Source organism: Molothrus ater, chromosome 2 (assembly GCF_012460135.2).
Source record: "Molothrus ater isolate BHLD 08-10-18 breed brown headed cowbird chromosome 2, BPBGC_Mater_1.1, whole genome shotgun sequence".
Taxonomy (NCBI): Eukaryota; Metazoa; Chordata; class Aves; order Passeriformes; family Icteridae; genus Molothrus; species Molothrus ater.
In genome coordinates, this window is record NC_050479.2 from 113,801,957 (window position 1) to 113,822,600 (window position 20,644).

The 20,644-nt window shown below is 38.2% G+C and overlaps 1 protein-coding gene across 2 annotated transcripts in view; it reads right to left on the reverse strand.

Annotated features, from left to right (window-relative positions):
- EPHA3 (EPH receptor A3) overlaps positions 1-20,644 on the reverse strand; it is a 177,048-nt gene that overhangs the window by 122,738 nt on the left and 33,666 nt on the right. For both annotated transcript variants that reach the window (XM_036389286.2, XM_036389285.2), the window contains exon 3: positions 772-1,432. In XM_036389286.2, coding sequence (XP_036245179.1) covers positions 772-1,432 — 661 coding nt within the window. The remainder of the gene's footprint in view (positions 1-771; positions 1,433-20,644) is intronic.

The following is a 20,644-nucleotide window of genomic DNA, read 5'->3' on the forward strand; positions in this document are numbered from 1 at the left end:
ACTTATGTATTTAACTGAAGATCCTTTGCCACAGCCAGTACCCTTCAAGGCATGCTGTGAAAAGACTGAATCAGCACAAAGCTTCAAAATATAATTTTATAAAAAGCATAAAAATGTTAGTTGCTATCATCTTGTTTAATACTAAAATTAGTAAATCCAACATGCATATCTCTAAGATTTGAAAGAGCATTTCTGTAAAAAATCCAAATCCCCAGTGTACTCTTGTTCTTGGGAGCATTCACATAACCACAGTTTGCAGAAATCAAAAGTTTGGAGAAAATTGAGTTAAAATACATGAGTATTTATGAATAAACTTTAACTATTAGTACTCCAAATGTATCTGCATTTAGTAATTATGCTACAGGAGCGATACCACATGGTTTTTACCAACCAACTCCAATTAATCAACGCAGCTCATTGGCAAAAGTCATATATCGAGACACAAAGTATAGAAGACAAGAAGACACTGTAAAAAATCACTTTTTTCATACAAACATTTAAGAAAACCACTGTAAACTGGAAGAAGGTCCAAGAGTGGTAAGAGAGGCTGCACAATGTGTTACTAAAAATCAGCCGTTGACTTAAATACTTCTAGCAAATTATGTTATTAACACAGCTTGACCAAACCCCAATTGCACGGCAATTTTCCCACCTAACTGATTGATATTTCTGCAGGGATCCAGAACCTGGAAAAAAGGAGCACAACCCAACACAGGGAGCAGGGGGAGCCCCAGCTCAGAGCAGAGCTATGGGCACGCAGGGCATGGTTACCTTGGCAGGCAAAGCCTCTCTCCTCATAGCCAGCGTTGCACAAGCACTTCCCGATGGGCACCAGCCACTCTCCCTCCGTGCTGCAGTACATCTTGGGGGGTTCCTCCTCCTTGGAGTGGTTGACACAGGAGCCCCTCACCTCCACCAGTGACTGGGAGTCCATGGGCACCGTGTCTGGGAACATGGCCAGGTTCTTGACGGTGAAAGGGCACTTCTTGAAGTAGACCCGCACCGACACTAAGGCAACGCAGGCGCCCACATCCTGGAAAGCCAGGTAGAAGCCTTTCCTGCTGATGGGCCCCACCTCACGGATCTCCGTGTTCAGCTTGAGGATTCGGTCGCCGAGGTCCATCTGGGTGAAGCTCTCGTCGGCCGCGATGGTGTCGATCTTTGTAAACTGGTGCTCCTTGAACTTGACCGAGTGGTCGTCGTCAGACTCCATGTAGTAGAGGTTGAAGGTCTCTTTGCAGGTGCCCAGCACCAGGGGGATGCTGTTGCAGTCCCTTAGGGTGAACTTGAGCTCCACGTAGATCTTCTGAGCCGAGTTGCGCGGGATCCAGTTCGTCCGCAGCCAATTGTTCTGGCTGTGATCCATGACATTGCACACTTGGTAAGTTCTGATCGGAGTGTAATGCTCGTCAACACCGCTGATCTCTTCCCACTGGATAAACAAAATAAAAAAAAGAAGAAAAGAAAATGTTTTTAGATTAATTATTATACCAACAAAAATAATATTTAGACCGAAAGCTGTGAAAAAGCAAAAAAGAACTTTGCTTGGGCATCACTATAAAGTAAACAACAAGGTCTGGTTGAACCTCCTCTTACTTTTTTCTAAATAAAAACTAAAAACATCTTAAATGATCACAGAATTCCCCATTAATAAGTCAGTTTTTACCAAGTTACTTCAAGGTGGATGAAAGAGATGCTACAGCTGTTTTGCATTACTAAAAACCTGTGATTTCCTAAACAATAAGCAGTGCTGTCCTTTCACCCACAATTCCATGCCTTTACAACAGCTACACTCACCTCAAATGGAGGAGATCCTCAAAGACAACACACATCTGCACTGTTAGAACCAGCTTTATTTCTAAGATTAAACAAAAGCCAATGGCTCCAACTGATATTTCATACAGTCACAATAAACTGTTACATTTTTATATTCATTCAAAGCATGACAATTGATTTTCCTTGGGATAAATGTACTCTGGACAAGCAATAACTCTGGAAACTGGGTTGAGCTGGACTAAGACATACAACCAATTTACCATATCTTTATTAGTTGGTTCTTCAGTGGACTACATAGGCTGTGACACTGGAATGATTTTGGAAGAACACAGGGTCGTGATTTGTTTTTACAGCAGTCCTCAGCTGACAAACTCTCTTGACCCAAAACATGAAGGAAGGGGCTTCCTACTTGTGAATTAGTCACAAACCAGTCCTACCTGGTGTCCAAAGTCACAGTTACCAAAGAGGAATATTTACCAGTCACAGGAGGGAAAAAAAAAAAAAAAAAAACCAAAAAAAAAAAAAAAAAAAAAAACCAAAAAAAAAAAAAAAAAACAAAAACAAAAAAAAAAAAAACCCAAAAAAAACCAAACAAACAAACAAAAAAAAAAAAAAAAGAAAAACAACAAAAAAAACCCAACAAAAACTGGAGAATCAATGTCAGAAGTCACTGCCACTCCCGAGGAAGGGAGACAAAGAAGAATTTCTACCAGAAAAGCATCTTCCCTCAAAACTCAAGTCATATCAATTTTCTATTTAAGATCTCAGTCTAATAATTACTTGTTTTACATAAGCACCTTTTGTTACGGGACTTTAGTGTAGTGCAGACAGTAGGAGAGGAAAGAACTATTCCCACTATAAAGACAAAAACCATGGTGCAGAAGTGCTTACAGTTTCTTGGGTTTACAATGCGTGTATATCACACACATATACAAAGAAAGGAAAAAGAAACATGGACATATCAGAGTAGCATCTGAGAGTTCTCAGTCTCAACCCACTAATTTAAGGAAGTTTTGATCTGACTAAGAGCTGGTCTGCACAATGAAATTGTCCACACAGTAATGAAGATGTGATTTTAAGCCATGTCATTAAACCAGCAGATAAAAGCAGTGTAAATACTCTTTCCTTTAATTGAAACAGAGTTTACTGCAATTCACTTTACAGACCTGACTATACACAAGTTTTATCTCTTCCTGACTAGTTCAACAGAGTTTAAAACACAATCTTGGATGTGTCTACAGCAACTGATATGCTGCAGCATGTCATAACAGAATCTACTTCCAAAAAGAGCCAGCAGTGCAGGGACTTTTTAAATCAAAATTACCACACGGGAGCCTATGGCCACTTGAGAGCTTGGCACCAGCCACACATGGATGAGCTGCTGCCTGCAGAAGAGGCAGCTGGACCCTGGCTCCCAGCCTCTGCCAGCTTCCCAAAACCGAGTGAAGGACCCTCCTCTGACAGATGTCCTTGCACAAGCACAGGCCCTGAGCCAACGATCCAACCCTGCCTCAAAGAGCCATAATTGCCTCCAGTGAAGCTGGATGCACTGATTTATCTGCAGCACTTACCTGGACAAATAAATACTGAGTAACAACACCTGGATGAAACTAGATAGGATTAGATAATGAAACCAAATTTCACAGATATTAAAGCAGCTTGCACTGATTCAGAAGTCATTCAGTGGTTATCATTTCCATATAATTTCCAATCAGTTCTATTTTAAATGTCCAGAGGGAGATAGAGCCAAAACCAGGAACTGGCACAGTTTAAAACATCTCCATAGCAAGATGTTAGTTTTCTGAACAAGTCTCATGATAAATGTTTTTGCCAGAAGCTTCTTATCCAACAGACTTTTGAATGTAGATATAGGACTTGCATAACAAAGGCAGTATCACTACTATGTTCTTCATCCAGAAGTTTCAATTAATAATTTAATGCAATTATAATTTCAGTAATTTTCAATGAAGATCAAATTGCCTGGAAGTTTGTGTTAGTCTACTTACATAAACAACAAAATTTTAGATCTATCGTTTAATACTACAGCATTACTGAAGGGAAATGCCACTCTCTCGGTGCTAATTTGATTAAAATACTTTAACAGTTATAAAACTGTTTAGTTTGTACCTATTTCATTTGAAAAAGATTAAATAACTCACCAAAACTACAGGAAGAGCATTCAAATCCCAACATGTACAACATTTGAGTACATTTGGGAATTCAATAATTATCATGATCAAAGTAAAAAACAAGCAGTACATTTGCATTACTCATACATTGCAACTCTTCCCAGTAAACCTCTGTATTGCCATTTAAAGGGATCTTAATGGTAAACAGATAATCAAGAACATTGAGGGTTTTTTACTAAGTAAGGTTTCTCAAACACCTGTATTCATATTTGTTTTAATTTTATTTTGGTACTTGCAATTCACATGTTCAACTTGCTCTGCAAAGTAATAATAGTTACAAAACTTCTTTTAAAAAAATTTTAAAAAAACAAATAGAGAGAAATTCTTATTCCAGGGATGAAATTAAGCAGGGAATATAATAAAACAAATGAACAGGGGAGAGAAAATCCAACAAAAGACCTGTGGGTCAGGATAAGGAGAGGGAGAGATCACTCACCTGTTACTACCATGGACAAAACAAACCCAATCTAGGGACATTTGCCTAATTTATTATCAACCAAATGACACTAAAGTGACAAATAAAAACTAAATCTTAAGCAGCTCTGATCCATGGAGCATTACACTTCAGAGGTGTCCCAGCTGGAATTTCTTTCTTTCAATACTGTACAAAACAAATGGATATTTATCAGTCTTGGCTATTGTTAGAGAGGAAATTAATAGGCAAGTCCTAAATTCTAGAATGATGAAATGACAGGACTATCCTCCTCCAAGCCCAATAGGAATGATAAATTCAAAATTTTATAGGAAGATGTTTATAAAAAAGTGTCAGGGACTCCATGACAGAATGAAGTAGGCCACAGTTTCTGAATTCATATTATTACACAGTATTTATGTCATATTTCCCTGATGCCTTCAGGCACTTTCAATACTTTTGAAGCATTTCCAGAAGTGCCATAGCACCACTCCCTTCCCAGCATGTAATCTGGCTTTTGGAAAATGTTCTTTTTGTTGGCTTTTCACTTTTTAAAATCTTCTTTGGATATTGTTAATGACAGGAAACAAGAGATTGCTTTCAGTGGTGGAGAAAAACCTCCAGATCCCCAGTGAGAGGGTCTAACTCATGTCTCTGAGTGACAAAGTTGGGCCAAAAAGGATTTTCTTTTCCAAGATCTGGCACTGTGCTGGACTTAAGGCTTTAGTTTATTTCTTGCAATTTCTTTACAAAAGGAAATGTACAGAAGTGAATGTAGGACGTTTCTAGGATATCATGAGAAGCCTCAATGAAAAGCTCCCTCTCAATATAGGAATCTAGGACATGAGTGATCTCAATTCTTTCATCCTGCCTGTGACATCATTTTTTGTGTCTTTTTATTCATCATAATTTAAAAAAAAAATCTGAATTACAATAAGAAACAGAGGGATATTTTGTGATTTACAATACAACATATATGCAACTGTGTGATTGCAAAACAACCCCCATTTTTCAGTCAGCATCATGTTGCTATAAAACTCTTTAACTACAAAGTATAAAACTCCAAATTGAGATGAGCATTAGAATAGTTCAAGTCTAAATAAAAAAAGAACCTCCCCACATGCTGTTTAAAAGCTTAACAAAATAGTAGCAGGATGGAAGAGCTCTGAAAGGTTGCTATTAACAAAAACCCTGTGATGACCATATTATAGGAGAATGCATTCCAGGGCAGCTCATCAGTATGGAAACTTTCCTCATAACATCACCAAAGATGCTGATTCAAGGCCCACAAATACCAATCAACTGAGTTCAGAGGACAGAGAATGATCTGATTTGGGATTTTAAGAAACCTTAAAAGTACCGTGGAAATATTTTTTCTGCATTTGACATTCAAAAATCAATGAAATTACCTCAGGCCACTGGCTCTAGCCAGAGGTTTTCAGTTTTTTCTAAGCTGTAAATGGAAGAATAAATTGCATTGCAAGAGTTTTCTGATTAAGTTATACACACAGTGAAATTATCATTTCCATCACATAAACCTTCATAAGACACAGACTGTGGTACACTCATAGCTTCAACCTAAAACTTGGGTTTCTTCATAGCTAAGCAAAAGAGTTTCAGAATTACAACCAAGACAAAATATTAATATCTTGTCTGTTGAGTGCTCAGGTGACATGAGAAACTCATTTAGAGTATCCAGATACTAAACTTGCCCAAGAAAAACTGAGGTCTAGCATTTTACCATACACCTAGCCCCAAATTTATCCCAAATTATCCAAACCAGTCAGATCTGTGTTCCATGCAGTTATGCTTCTGAGCTTTTAAAGAATTGTGAAATAAAATAAAATAAATATTATAATAAATAACTGTCTTACATAAGCTAAGCACACATAAACAATATTGAGAAAGCAAGAGTGCATACCTTATCATGGGAATACTCAACTAATAATCAAACCAAATTGCAGAAAGATGAGGAAAACCATCTTTTCTCCCCCATCTCTACTTGGCAGATAGAAGAGTACTTCATCATCAAATTTGTAAGGACAGCTGATTCTCACCCATCAGCGAGCAAAAGCCTCTTAATCACAGTGAGGTAAAAAGGTCACCACAAGGAGGAAAACATCTGACTTCTTAACAGACATCTGAATCCAGCATTCAAACACCCCTTCAGAGCTTGGACAAGAAAAGCATTTACAGCTTCATTATTTTTTTCCCTAAGCTAAATATCTCCTGGAGAAGGAGGTTTTAATCTTATTTCTCTCACAGGTTAAGCAGATTTTCTGCGAAGTTCTCAGAACAACAGTCCCTATGGCTCAAATCTGTAGTGAACAATAATTTTTTATAAAAGAACCTTTCTCGGCACTGAATAAACTAGGTAAGATTCAGCCTCTAAGTGTGGCTGTTTCAGAGATGGAAATGTATCCAAGATAGATCTCACACATTTGTGGATGTGGCAGTCTGAAGAAAAAAAGTGTCTTCAAGGAATTATTTCACACAATGTTAGTTATGACATTTAGCTCATAACAATCAGCTCCTGTAAATTTTCAATACTAACACGAATAAAAAGTATCAGGCTGTCCATCACCATCCTCTGCTTCACCTAAAGCACTACTCAGCACCAAAAACTGGATGTAGCCACCCACACAGGCAATGATTACAAAGAAATAATCAGGACACAGTCAATAAAAAGTGGGAAGAATCCACTTCTCCAAACTGTTTGCTGGGTACCTAAACAGGAATATATCCCTCACCCACATTTATGCCTCAGTTTTCTAACAAATAGATTAGGAACAAATTAATAGTGGGGAGATATTTTTTGTTACTATTTTAGCTATTTCTAGAACCATAACAATGATGCCTGTATTAAAAAAAAATAAAAATCAAATAATAAGCAAATGCTTTCAAAAGCATCAGCAAGCAGGATTTTTTTAAAAATGAAACCATTACTTAAATGGGAAAACAACACCACAACAGAGAAAGTGAAAAACACCTGTGGCACAAGAACACTTAAAAATTCACATTTGAAAAGCCCCTGCAGTTTCTTGTTTTGGATTTGCCAGCAAAACACATAAACAAAAAAAATATTTACATCAAAATGCACAAAACAGGTGCATAATATAGCATTTCCCTGCTAGCCAGTCTTTCAGAACAATGTATTTTTACACAATGCCATTTCCTAGAGAAATCCCAAACCCCCCCATGTTCTCCTATTGTCATTAACACAACACTCAATAGAAGTGAAATTCAGTAGTGTTGTGCTGAATGTAACTGTAAAAAGCACCAGCTGGCTATATTAGAAATGGCAACCTTCCAGGTCTCAAATGTCTTATTTATATACAATGGAATCCTTCCAGCTGTTTAATATTTAGGGCTAATAAATATAATTGGCAGTACTACTGCACAAGGGCAAGGAACACAAATCCATATAAAACTACTTCCCAACAGAAAATCTCATTTGTTCTTAGATGATTAAACCAAAGAGGGATACAGAGTTCTGAGCAAATTTTACATAGCATACTTTTTTTTCCCCTTTAATCCAAACAGTATTTGCTTGTTTTCTAAGTGCAAAACTGAACAGAAAAAAAAAAAAAAGGCAAACCAGGCATCCTTACTCCAGCTGCTCCTGGAGCAACATGTCCTTCAACCAGTGCCTTGCACAGGCCATGAATAAAGATAAATTGGCAATGTAGAAAGACATGAAACAGCAATGTTGGATCCAGAACACAGTCACACCACACCAGCCAGTCCAGAGGTGAGACTTATTCCCAATTTTGTGCAGGACAATTTTACCCCTCTTGCAGGAGCAGATTAACCCCTTACTGAGCAGGAGGTGAGCACAACACAGCTGAGATTGGAAATGTAAAGTCGTATGCTGTAAAGTCTGTGTCCCTATTTCCAGCTTTGCAGCAGATTTGATGATGGCAAAGCCACCCCAGCATGGTGTCACCCCAAAGTGACACTGCAAAGGTTCCTGCTGAGTGGAGCAGTCTCCCTCCAGCTCCAGAGGATCTTCAATTCCAAGGAGCTGGGATTTTGCACAGCCATCTCAATGGAAAAACTGAGGAGAAGTTCCAGGATCTCTGGCCTCCAACACAATAAAAGCTTTAAGATCTCAACACTGGATGTAATCCTGCACATAAAGGCAAGAACTGTGACTCTGCCCCTTTCAAAGATCTTGATTCCACAGAAATCTTCAACTCCCAGGCACAACCCAGATGGGGAGCTAATCTAGAAATGGAAACCTTTAATTTGGGTGAGTGACAGATAGCTAATGCTTCATAGCTTCATGTGAGGCAACAATTTAATCTGAAAACTCAAACAACTTCCATGACAGCTGGAGCCCACAATCAATCCCATAAAAGGCTGCTCAGAGTAATTACCATAATTTAAAGGTATTTGGGTTATTTTGGTTTTAACTTTGTTCAAATGGCAATGTTCTTTCTATATCATTTATAAAGGATATATTATCCTTAGACTTTATATATGTTTGTTCTCCTTATCTCCATTTGTATCTTTTCAGCTGGGCAATTATACATTTACATATCTCCATGTTTCCATCTTTAGAATAATTTCTTAATAACTACTTGAGGAGGCTTCCTTTTCATTCATGAGTTTATCCTTTCATTGAAAATTGCATTCTGCAGTAGAGGCATTTAAACTATACTATGATAGTCTTCTGAGTTGTCAATAAAATACATTTTTCCTTCTGAAGTTGCCTCTTTATTCTTGTAGAAGGCAACACACCTAAAAGAAAATAGCATCTGAAATCCTGTCTCAGCCATCACACCTCCCTTTTAATGACAGCAAGCCAAAAATAGTTATGAATATAACTGAGAAGCATAATATTCATATTGTTTCCTCCAATCCCTTGCTTGGGAAGTACTGCCAAAAAAGGCAATAAATAAAAATAGCACACGTACTACTTTTTAAATTTAGCTATCATATAGGGTCTTGAAAATTAAACACATGCTAAAATCAGACAAGAGTCATTATGCTTAAACGGCTAAGTTAAAAATACCTCCAAAAAGGTAATTATTCTTTTGTCAACTGCTGAGTCAAAAGAGAGATGGTAATTATTATATTTTTACTGTAACTCTATGGAAATTAATTTCCTCACCATACAATTAGGAAAAGTTAGTTCTGTGCACATATTTCCAGTTATTCTAATTGAAAAATATGTTTAATACAGGAACTCATATTTCATTGGCATTTCATATTTTCTAAAGATAAATTTGTTTCAGTTGAACAAGAAGAAAGTAATTAGACTGGGAATTCTGGAGATAGTCCAGATATCTTCTCAACCTCTGGCTGAGACACTCTTGATTTCTCAAGGCTCTAAAACATTATTAAACAATTACTTTTCCTGTGTCAGGCTAGGGATGAGAGAAGAACTCATGCCTAATTTAATATGAGATAAATAAACAGAAGTAACTCAAGCAGGATTTTAACCAAAGATTCTTGAGGAGCAATGGCATTAGCTGATGTTCACAGTTCTATAGTGTAGCAGTAAATTGGAGATATATAGTTTTCTAAAATTTTTGTTTGTTACTTGATAAATTGTCCACACTGAGAACTACAAAAAAGCATGCCACAAAAATATGTAGTTTTACCTGTAGAAACAAAACAAAACAAAAAACCCCAAAGTCAACCAACCATAAAAAAAACCCCAAAAGTTAATCACACTTTTACAGATTTCAGGTGTGTTCAATTCCAATCTTGGGTAAACAGAAAGAAGCTCATTAGATGATAAAACAGGTGACAAATACACAAACAAACACTTGAAAAAAAAATCTGGTTGCAGGTCATTGAAAGCCCAAGGAAGAGCCAAATGTCTCTTGGAATAGGACACATCCAATGCTAAAAGGTATTGTCATATTTTAGAGAAGGCTCACAAAGAACCTCAAAGTCAAATCTCATTAAATAGGTATATTTGTGTGTGTACTTGCTCTGTGGGAGGTTGAGAGACATCAACAGGAACAGAAACTCCTGAGCTATAATCCTACTCACCAAATTCTTCCATTAGGCCTTGCATGTAAATATGAGGCTTAAATTTTATTTTCTAGCTTACTATGGTACAGTGGAGTATAAAATGCTTCCAGAAATGCACTACAGTAATTATCAGTGGCATCAATACCTTACTGCAGAGATTAAACATGGTTCAGAGAATTACCCTAAAGATGAGAGTGTTCATTAGCTGTAATGCCAAAAATAGTTCCATATATTACTTTTATTTCCTCAAGCTTCATTTCTTGTCCTAAATGTTGGATATGAACACACTCAATAGTACTGCACTGCAAGTTTGGTATTCAAACACTCAAAATTGCCTCACTTCTAGATCATGCTGTTAGAAAATAAAGTTAAGTTTTCACTGCTCTCAGTAAGACACTGATTACATGCACGTGAAAAGCTCAAAATGAAAACAACTGCACAGGAGAGAGGTTTGTTATTTTTTAACACAAAACACACTAAATATAAATGGAAGTCAGCTGGGAATGTGCATCAATAAATGTGTGTTTGACTCGGTTCTCTGCATTTGGGACTGCAGAGAGAAAAAAAAAAATTAGACAAAGATTTCAGTGTTTTATTTATTTTGCTGGATTGTGCTCCAGAGGTGGAAGTTTACTCAGAACCAGAATACAATGAGCCCCTGTATTTGTCATCCAGGTAGCCTTGCAGAAGTAACTACGTGGCCTTCCACATGTCCTGACAATGACCTCCAGAGGAATGGGTGAATCACAACCCAAAGGAGGACAGACAAACCAACTTCCCCCTATCTCTGGTCTTTTCCTGCCCCAAGGTTAGGGACTGTGTCAAATGATTTATGTTTCTGATAAAGACTCAATTTCAAGGCTCTGAGATAAGGCCATCACAGTCTTTCTGGGTGAGTTAAGTCTTTGAAGTCCCATAAACCAGAGATAAAAATTACATTTTAATATATTTGGTTAGACAAGCTACCACGTGTATGCAACACTCTTTCAGATCTTCAGCTTCAGTCCCTTGCTTCCCAGGGTCCCACTGAACATGCTGTGTGAGTGAAAAATCAAAGCCCACAAAGAACCTGAGCTGTCAGGAGTCCCTTCCATTGCTGGCATCAGAATTCTCCCCTAGAAGATGGATGGGACCTAGTGAGAAACCCAGGACATGAAAACACTTGGAATGTGCTTCAAGCCACAGGAAACGGGGAAAATCAAGTATCACTGCTGATTTATAATCCATGAAATACAGGCAGGAACACAGATTTACTGATAGGCAATGAAGTCCAGAAGTGCATTTCAGAGTTGTTTCATATTCACATGTCCCAGAGCCAACATTCCAACTGGGAATGTTTTGGAAAAGGAGAACTCCAGCTTGAACTGAACCAACATGCCACTTAGAGCAGCAGAAAAAGAGATGGAGAACATAGGAAGCTGATAACCATAACAAGAGAAGTTCTATTTTTCAAGTGATACTGAATGAAATTATTGCTGATGAACCTCAGTGGTGCTGCATCCAAAAGCAAAGGAGTCAGGCAAACAAATAAACCATCAAATAAACATTATTTTTGACAACACCAAGCCTCATATTCCATATACCAAAATTTCAAGTGTAAAGACTAAAATTTTTGTCACGAAAACAGCAATTTGTGCCCCAAGGATATCAAAAACAGCAATTTGTTCATCCATTTCAATTGTGAGGAAAAAAAAAGAAAAACCAAACTATAAACCCACAACATGCCTTTGAACTCATAGGAGTATTTTATGCAGGTGATGTTAAACACACACTTTATACCTAGGAGTTTTATAATTTATGCATTAAACATTCTGGAATATTCCAATCTGCTAATTTTAGATGCAATATTATTTTCTACTAAATGAGAAATTGTGTTTACTGTAATTACACTGCACTTATTTCACTCTATAAATAAGAACACTTCCAATAGAAAAATCATTTTGTTGCCATTATTGGTAAGACTATTATTTACTTAAATTGAGTACAAAAAGTCAGTGAAAAAGCTGAAAAATCATTTTTCACATGCCTAAATATAATTTAAATGCATTTAACATTTCATTCACTATATACAGAGATTTTGGAAAGAAAATAATAAAATACTATTTATATGCTTACTGATACCACAGTTTTAGAAGAAATTGCTTAGACATAGAACTTCTGCTAAACATAATTTATGTGGGCAGAGAGCCCAAGAAGTTAAAAATATAAGAACTCTTTTTTTTTAAAAATAGTAAGGCATAACTTTTTATTATAAAGGCCATACTCTATATATCACATATACTTATTTTGTATTGTAATTTCTGTCTTTAATTAAAGCATTTTTGACCTCTATAAAAAATGATAAATTGTTTGTATTGCTCTGTCTGGGACATTTTGGATACGAGCTTGTATTTCTCAAGATGGTCTAATACAATGTTCTAAAGTATAAATTAAAATTCACTGCCCTTAAGAAATAACCACTGTCTGGGTAAGGCAAAGTAAAACAACACAACAAAATACCTGGCTAAAATGCTCTCTCCATCTGTGTCTTTTTCTTGTGAAGAGTACAGAAAAGTGCATCTGACCTCTAAGCACCACATGGAAAACTGAACTTGCACAGTAAGGGAAGTCATGGCCCTACACAGCTTAACTGCTGATTCTGCTCTATCCTGCTCCTAAAGTGCCCATTCTGCGAGCTGGTAGGAGGAAAAATCTGTCTGCATGTCAACCTAGCAAAAACACACCAAAAACAGAGCACAGGTAAAAAAACCAACCAAACAAACAGACTTAAATAAAGACACAGAAGTGGCTGCTATGATCAACAATCATGAAGTGTTAATGCCAGTTCCTAGGCTGGGACAGGAAGAGAGGGATGGAGAGTAGAAAAATCCAAGGAATCAGCCTACATCCCTATGAAGATAATTGAAAATGCAATCCTGGGAATCACTTCTAAGCATACAAAGGACAAGGAAACCATCAGGAGGAATCAGCACAGTTTCACCACTTTCTCCTATAACAAGCTGACAGAGAATCTGAGAAAACACAGTTGAGCAGACAGGGAGGAAACTGAATAGCCAAGTTCAGGAGGCTGTGATCAGAAAGTCTGGCTGGAGGCACCCCAAGAGTCCAATCCTGTTCAACATCCTCATCAATGGTCTGGGTGATGGGGCTGGGAGCACCCTCAGCAGTTTGCTGGTGACACAAAACTGAGAAGAGTGGACAAAATGCCAGAGGGTCGTGCTGCTACTCAGGGGGACCTTGACAGGCTGGAGAGATGGGCTCAGAGGAGCTGCAAGACATTCAGCAAGGGAAGTGCCAAGTCCTGAAGCATGGGGGGAACAACGTACCCAGAACCTTTCCTCGGCAAAACTGGACTCCTGTGCCACATCATCAGCCCGCCATGACCCAAACAGAGTAAAGAGACATCTAGAAACACATAATTGCTTTCTAGACTGTTTGCCCTCTGTCCTGGGGTGACTTTATGATGCTGAACTGTAGCTCCATTCATCTGTTTAGCCCAGAAATAAGTTCTGCACCTTTAAGATTGGTTCTGAGAGTGAAGGTAACGAGAAGAAGCGCGGAGTATGTTTTCAGAAATGCACTCGTTCCTCCCCATTCCTGTGTTGTCTGCAGCATGGACAGACAGCAGGACAGAGCTCTCCTTTGCTTTTAGTTAGTTTTAGATAGCTGAGGCAGAGAAGTTCACTGGACTGTGGTTTTTCTTTTTCTTGGAACTGATCAGAGCTGCTCTGGACTGAAAACCCAGAAAACATCGGGAGCTCACCCCTGTGGCCCAGCAGGCCATGGCATTTCCAGCACCAGAGGGACTGATAACAAACTGAGCCAAACTACAGCTCACAAAGGGGACTTGCTGAGTTTGCCATCCCTTCAGAACAGCGAGAGATTTTCCTGTTTAATATTATTCATTTTTTATGCTTGTGAATGCTTTGCTTGTTAAACAGCTTTTTCCACTTTTCTCCAAGGAAATATTTTCCTGTACCAGCTGGTGGAGAGGCCACTTGAATTTGTGTTCTAGAGGAACCCCTTTAGAGGTTTTCTCCCAAATGTGCCCTAAACCAGGACACCCTCCCAGGATGGTATCACTCAATACACTGCAGCAAGGATCCAGCACTGCTGCTTTCCTGCATAATTCACAGCCACCTCACAGTGATTCTCAGGAGAGCCCCCTGAGTGTGGCACAAAGCATTTGACCATGCAGGTGAAATTGTCCATCTCAGCAGCAGCAAAGCACAGCAAGCACAGCACAAACAGCAGTGAAAGTCCAGCCCTGCAGGTGATTTAAGGTTAAATCAGTAACTCAGCAGCTGTGCATGCACACAGGTCACAGAGTTGCTTCTTTAAATGATGATGAGAGGACTCCCATTCCAGCCAAGCATGAGAAAACAGAATGTGCCCTGAATACCTGTGCAAGACCTTTTGTCCCTACATAAAAGCACTTTCCCAGACACCTTCTGTGATTCCTCAGACCCAATGAGAATTTTCTGTTCCTGGAGCCTGTACTCTAAGGCCCTGTCTCTCCATCAGCAGGGAAGGTATCCTCACTCCACAGCAGGAACACCACCTCTGTCAATAGTCAATAGTTGACCTCTGTCAACTATTTCCAGGCTATACCACACAGCCACTAATTTAAATAATGTTAATTCAATCATGACAGTGATGCCTTGTGAAGGTTGCCCTAGAACACAGGTTAGACAGAGTTAAAGTAGGGATTTATTAAAAGGCCTCAATGGATCCACCTTGGGCAGCACAAGATCCCAGCCAGGGCTACACCCAGGATGAACCAAAATGGTCCCAAAACGCACGAGCACTCACGGGGTCTCTCACTTTGATCAGTTCTGCTCCATTTGCATCTTGCAGTTCATTGTCCCATTCCAACTTTAGCCCCTGCAGTCCCACCCTGCTTGTTTTCTCTCTTCAGCCCACGGGGTTTGTGCTCTTGGGCTGAGATTTGGATCATTTGTCCTTGGTGCCCAGCTAGAGAAGGAATTGTTTTGTCTCCCTCCTCTGTGAAGAGAACTCACCATCTCCTAATATGAAGCTCAAAAGTACACAGTAAAGCAGCACAGAATCTGAAAAATGTAAAAGCTAAAAGCTGAGGCATGAACAGCAGTTCTGGGGTGACAGCACATGTGATCTGAGGAGGGAATCAAGCAAACCTATGTCACATAGACAACCTAAAACCCATGCAAGTGTTTCTGGTTTATGATCACAAAATGCAGCACTGACTTAAAATTGAAAATTTAGATAGAATTAAAATTATTTAGGATGCACTTAATTACAAATAAACTGAGATTTGCACAATAAAGGCAGATTAGCTGTGAAAAAAGGAAGAGATCTCAGAAATAGCTACCCTAAAAAGTAGGTCATCTGAAGAAAAAAAAAAAGTTTAATGTTCCTGAAAGTGACGTAATGGCACTTTTTTTGTAGCAGACAAGTTCAGGAAAGTATTTTTGCTGCTACTTTTATTACTTGAAAAGTCGTAGTACTGAGAAGGACCAATTCCATTGTGAAAGGCATAATAGGAACATGTAAGAATGACTCATCTCTGCCCATAAGAAGTTTTGTTTGAATGGTAGATGCTATTTTATAGCACAGATTTGAGAGAGTGGGCCCCATGCCTCTCCACAGTGAATTATCACAGCAGAAAGAATAGAACATTTCTCAAAACAAAAGTTCATGTTTCATCAGACTAAACAGTATCTGTAATGTCCTGGTTTAAAATAACTACAAACCAGAAAATTCAAGTGAACTTTTCTGTAACACTCGAATACAAATGTCTGAGCACACAAATGGAGTGAGTCATCTTTTAATGACATTATTTTCTGAAAATAGTGGTCTGAGCTAAGAAAAGGGCAATCAAAACTATACAGAAATTCCAGCCTTTGACTGAAGTAGTGAAGAAAAGTTGAAACAAAGTGTCATAAGAACATTTAGTGGAAAGCATTGTTGGCTTTCATTGGCTAAGAAACAAAAAACCAAAGAAGTCTGTTAGGAAAAAAATTAACTTGATTCTTTGTCTTACACCCAAAAAGTAAAATACTAAATATGGCACAATGTTAAACATCTATACAAAAACCCCTGAGATCCAGGAAGCTATACCAGTTTAAATTACCCTGTGCAATTTTTTTGTTTCACTTAACCAGAAAGTTTCAAACAATCCAAAATCTTACTCTTTTCCTGCAGGAGTCATTAAAAAAAAAAAATTAAAATGCATTTATCTTCCTGAAAGTTGGTAACTGCTGAACACAACTGTTACATAATGCAGGAAATAGGCAAAGAAATATTCCCTATGCTAATTTTGTGTCAGCCCACTCACACCCTCCCATTTATTTTCCAATGAGGAAGAACTGGTTTCCTTAAAAGTAACTTTTTGTAGTATTCTGTTGGGTTTGTCTTTGCATTTTTTCTGCTTGGTTGCCCTTTTTTTTAAGGGGAGGAGTGTAGGACAAGCACAACTCAGCAGCTCCCAGGTGATAGGAACCATTTGCCTGCTCCCTTGGACAGCAAGCCCCTTTAAGTCCATTCTGCACAAACAGACCCCTAACAGCCCTGCAATTATCAGTAATTTCAATCAAGTGACCAAAGGAAAGGTTGACTTGGAGAAAAAGAAAGCATGGCAACCAATTAATGTGTCAAAGTAGCACTCTGCTCTGTTAATGAAACTTTAGGAAGGACACAAAAGTGATTTTTGTTGTCCAGGCTTGAGGATCAGCACTGAGTTAGATTAAATAATTCCATTTTATTTCCCTGGGTGTCAACAGCACCTGAATACCTCTGCCAGTGTCCCCTCTTGCCCAGTAGGAAACTCAAAATATCTGAAGATGGGTAACAACAGAAGGAGCTCGTGGCACAGCACTGAACAGGAGGGAGACATGATGAACAACCTGGTTTTTCAGTTTAAGGTCATATAACAAAAAACATTAAAAACCACCAAAAAGCTCAGCCCAAAAGCCCCCCCCAAAACAAACAAAAAAAAAAAAAAAAACCCAAACCAAAACAAACAAACACAAAACTAAAACCAAACCAAAAAAGAAACCCAACCCAGAAAACAAAAAAGCCAAACCAAACAAAAATCTATTACCTAACCCTGTTCACACATCCCACACTGTGCAAATGTTGGAATGCAGAAGAAAATAACCTTTGAGGCAGCTATTCTCATGCTCAGTCCATAGACTGACTGTGACAGATTCAGATACTAACAATAAATAAGTTTATTCACTTCAAAGAACGTGTTGTTTTCCTCAAAAAGGTTATTACATTCTGCTTCCATCTGGGAAAAACCAGTACATTGTTCAATCCTATTGCCTCAGAGAAATTATTATTTTCAGTTTGTTTTTTATGAGAAAGGAGTACACTGCAAAAAAATAATAATAACAAAACCAATAACTCCAAATTACATGAAAATCTACCACAAAGATTTTCTCATCACAAAGAAAAATTCACATGAAATACTGTTCAAAGAACATACAAAAACCCCCAAACAAACATTCTTCCTCTTCTTACTTGGCATAAGAGCACTTTTTTCCCTCAGAAGACATCATTCACCTTCATTAGTTTATATCACAAAAAAAACCCCACATTAGATATATTGAAGTGATTTGTGAAGAGTAATTTTATAGGTAAAGAATAAATTACTCTTGTTCCTATGACCACCTAAAATCTAGTTAGTTTTAGGACCACTGAAGAGTCTTTCCAGACTGAATTATTTTCCTAATTAAATCTAGTAAGCTTCCCATTTCATTACATTGAGGTGTGGAAATCCACCTGTGCTCCAGGGTGCACAGACATGGTGATACCACCTAATTCAGCGATTGAACATCTTCTTTCCCACAGGACACTCAAGTTCTAGAAAAATGGGAAATCCTGATGAATGGCAAGATCTGCTCTGGATTCTGATACTTGTGGAGAAAGAGAGTTTGAACATTGTAATCCAGATTCTGGCCACAGGTCAAGGGTCCCCTTGATTTGGTAGAGTGGAATGCAGCATCCTCTTAGCTCTCTCTTAGGACAGCTGTTCTGCAGAGAGAACACCTGGGTCAGCTGCAGGAGCTCAGCAGTCATGGGAAAAGGCAGAATCCAGAATGAAGAAGACAACAAGAGAGGATCTGAGCAGCAATTCAAGAGACTCTGAATTGCTCAGGCTTTCATTCATTTCACCTTTTACTTCTACCATCTTTGGCATCTAAGATAAAAATAACCCCTGCTAGGTAAATATTTTGTCTGAGTGAACAAGGTGCATAGGCAGTGAGGCAGCATTTAATACTTGAATTTACTTTTATTTAAGTTTCTGGACTAAAGGCTCTGAACACAGAGTGATTCCCCATGTTCTCTTTCCCCAGCCTCATCCCACATCAATACCAAGCAGCAAATACAGAGACCACTGAGATGAAAGAACAAACAAAACTCTTCAGTGATTTTAGGTGATTTGGACACATCTCTCAGAGAGGTTTGTAAGAAAAGTATCCGATCATGCAAACTTGTTATCACAGCAGAGCTTCTCTTAGGAACAGAGATTTTGCTTGGATAGGCTAAAAACTCCTCTAGACCCATATTCTGCCAAGGCATCCTCAACATAACAGTTCACTGCCCAAAGAAGTGTAAGTTTCTGGTGAAATATTAGGATTGGCATTGGAAAAATCACTAGAAAAACATTAATTACATGTAGAAGCAGAAGGTTAAAGACCAGCTAGAAGGTGGAAAACTTATTATATGCATTCTATTGAAGTTTGCACAGAGTTTAAGGTCCAATCAAATGCATAAAATGCTTGTCACCAAGAAACCCCTTTAAAACACAACACGTGCAGCAGCAGTTGACAACCTCAAAAATTCAAATCTTCATTGTAACAATTTTACTTGAAGCACACACAGAAGTGAATAAACAGATCAGCTCTCAGGCTGTCAGCTCTCCCCTTAATTTATACCTTGCATTTCAGTCTGAAAAATCTTTCTCTAGAGCCATATTTGTCGCAGAGAACTTTACTCACAGTGTTGTAATTTCAAGGTTGTAAGTAGATGCCAAATAATCTCTGGATGGAGAAACTGCTGCTCACAGCTCAGGTATGGAGTCACTGACATGAGCACTACCTTGCAACCTGTTTTAATCAATTCATTAGGAACAAATTCAAAACTACTAAACATTTGTTCACTAGTCCAACAAGATAAAAATGTGTGGAAGTCCAGAAGAGAAGGGAATATTAATTAAAATTAACTTTTTCCCTCTTCATTAAATACATCTAATTTCAAAAAGCCTCACATTCACCTGCACCTAAAGCCATATATGGTGAATTACATAGATAGAAATGAGCATGAAAGCCAGAGAAAGAAAACACCTCTGAGGACCTCAGAAGCATTAACTGAGCTACAATGCAGGAATCTGAACCCAATCTTTCTGTTTCTGCTTTAGCTTTGCTCTGATAATGATGCACAGCTGTATTTACGCTGCTGAATATTGACATCAAATGTGCCTGCAACCTGTGTGAGATAAGCAATGCATCTTGCTGGTTTAACATTAACTTTTGGCTCTGCTGACCTGAGTTTTCAAAATGCTCCACCTTAATACCCCCTTCATTTTCCCAGCCCTGAATAGCTGCACACACAGCGTGCAGACCTGTTTCATGTTCACAGTACTGGAATTCCTCCTGCACTTTGATCATGGCCCAGTGAGTGGTAATTTTCTATGTTGAACATGTCAGTCTAAAAAAAAAACAAAAAACCAAAACCAACAAGAACAAATATCTGCTTCTTATCAAGATCCGTGTTTGGCACCAGATGCATTTGATTCATTCATCATTGTCACTGCACTAGCACACTAATTATTTCAAATTGTTTCCTCAGGCAGAGGTCTAGGACAAATGCAAGCAAGCCAAAAATAGCAGTTATGAATAATTATGCATCATTTACCTCAAGGCCTGGGCCAGGCTATCATTAAAACTTCTTCTTGCCACCTGTGATCCCGACTAATTGTGGACTTTAAATTAGTTCAAGATTACTTTTTTTTTTCCTAATACAATGCCCACAGTTAACCTACCTATTAAAAGTTTTCTGATGCTTTAAAAACTCCCAATAAAATGTCAACAAGGTTCCTTCTTTTTTAACAATGCCTTTGTATTTCACAGCCTGACAACAAGTTTGCTAACAGGAAAAACTGTAGAGACAAGGTCAGCAACCTCACTTTAAGAGACTACTAGAGAAGGTTCTTAGAAAAGCACTATTCCTCAACCTCAAAGTAAATCCTGATGCTCCAAAACTAAAGCTTTTTCAGTCCCTAAAACTTTCCCTA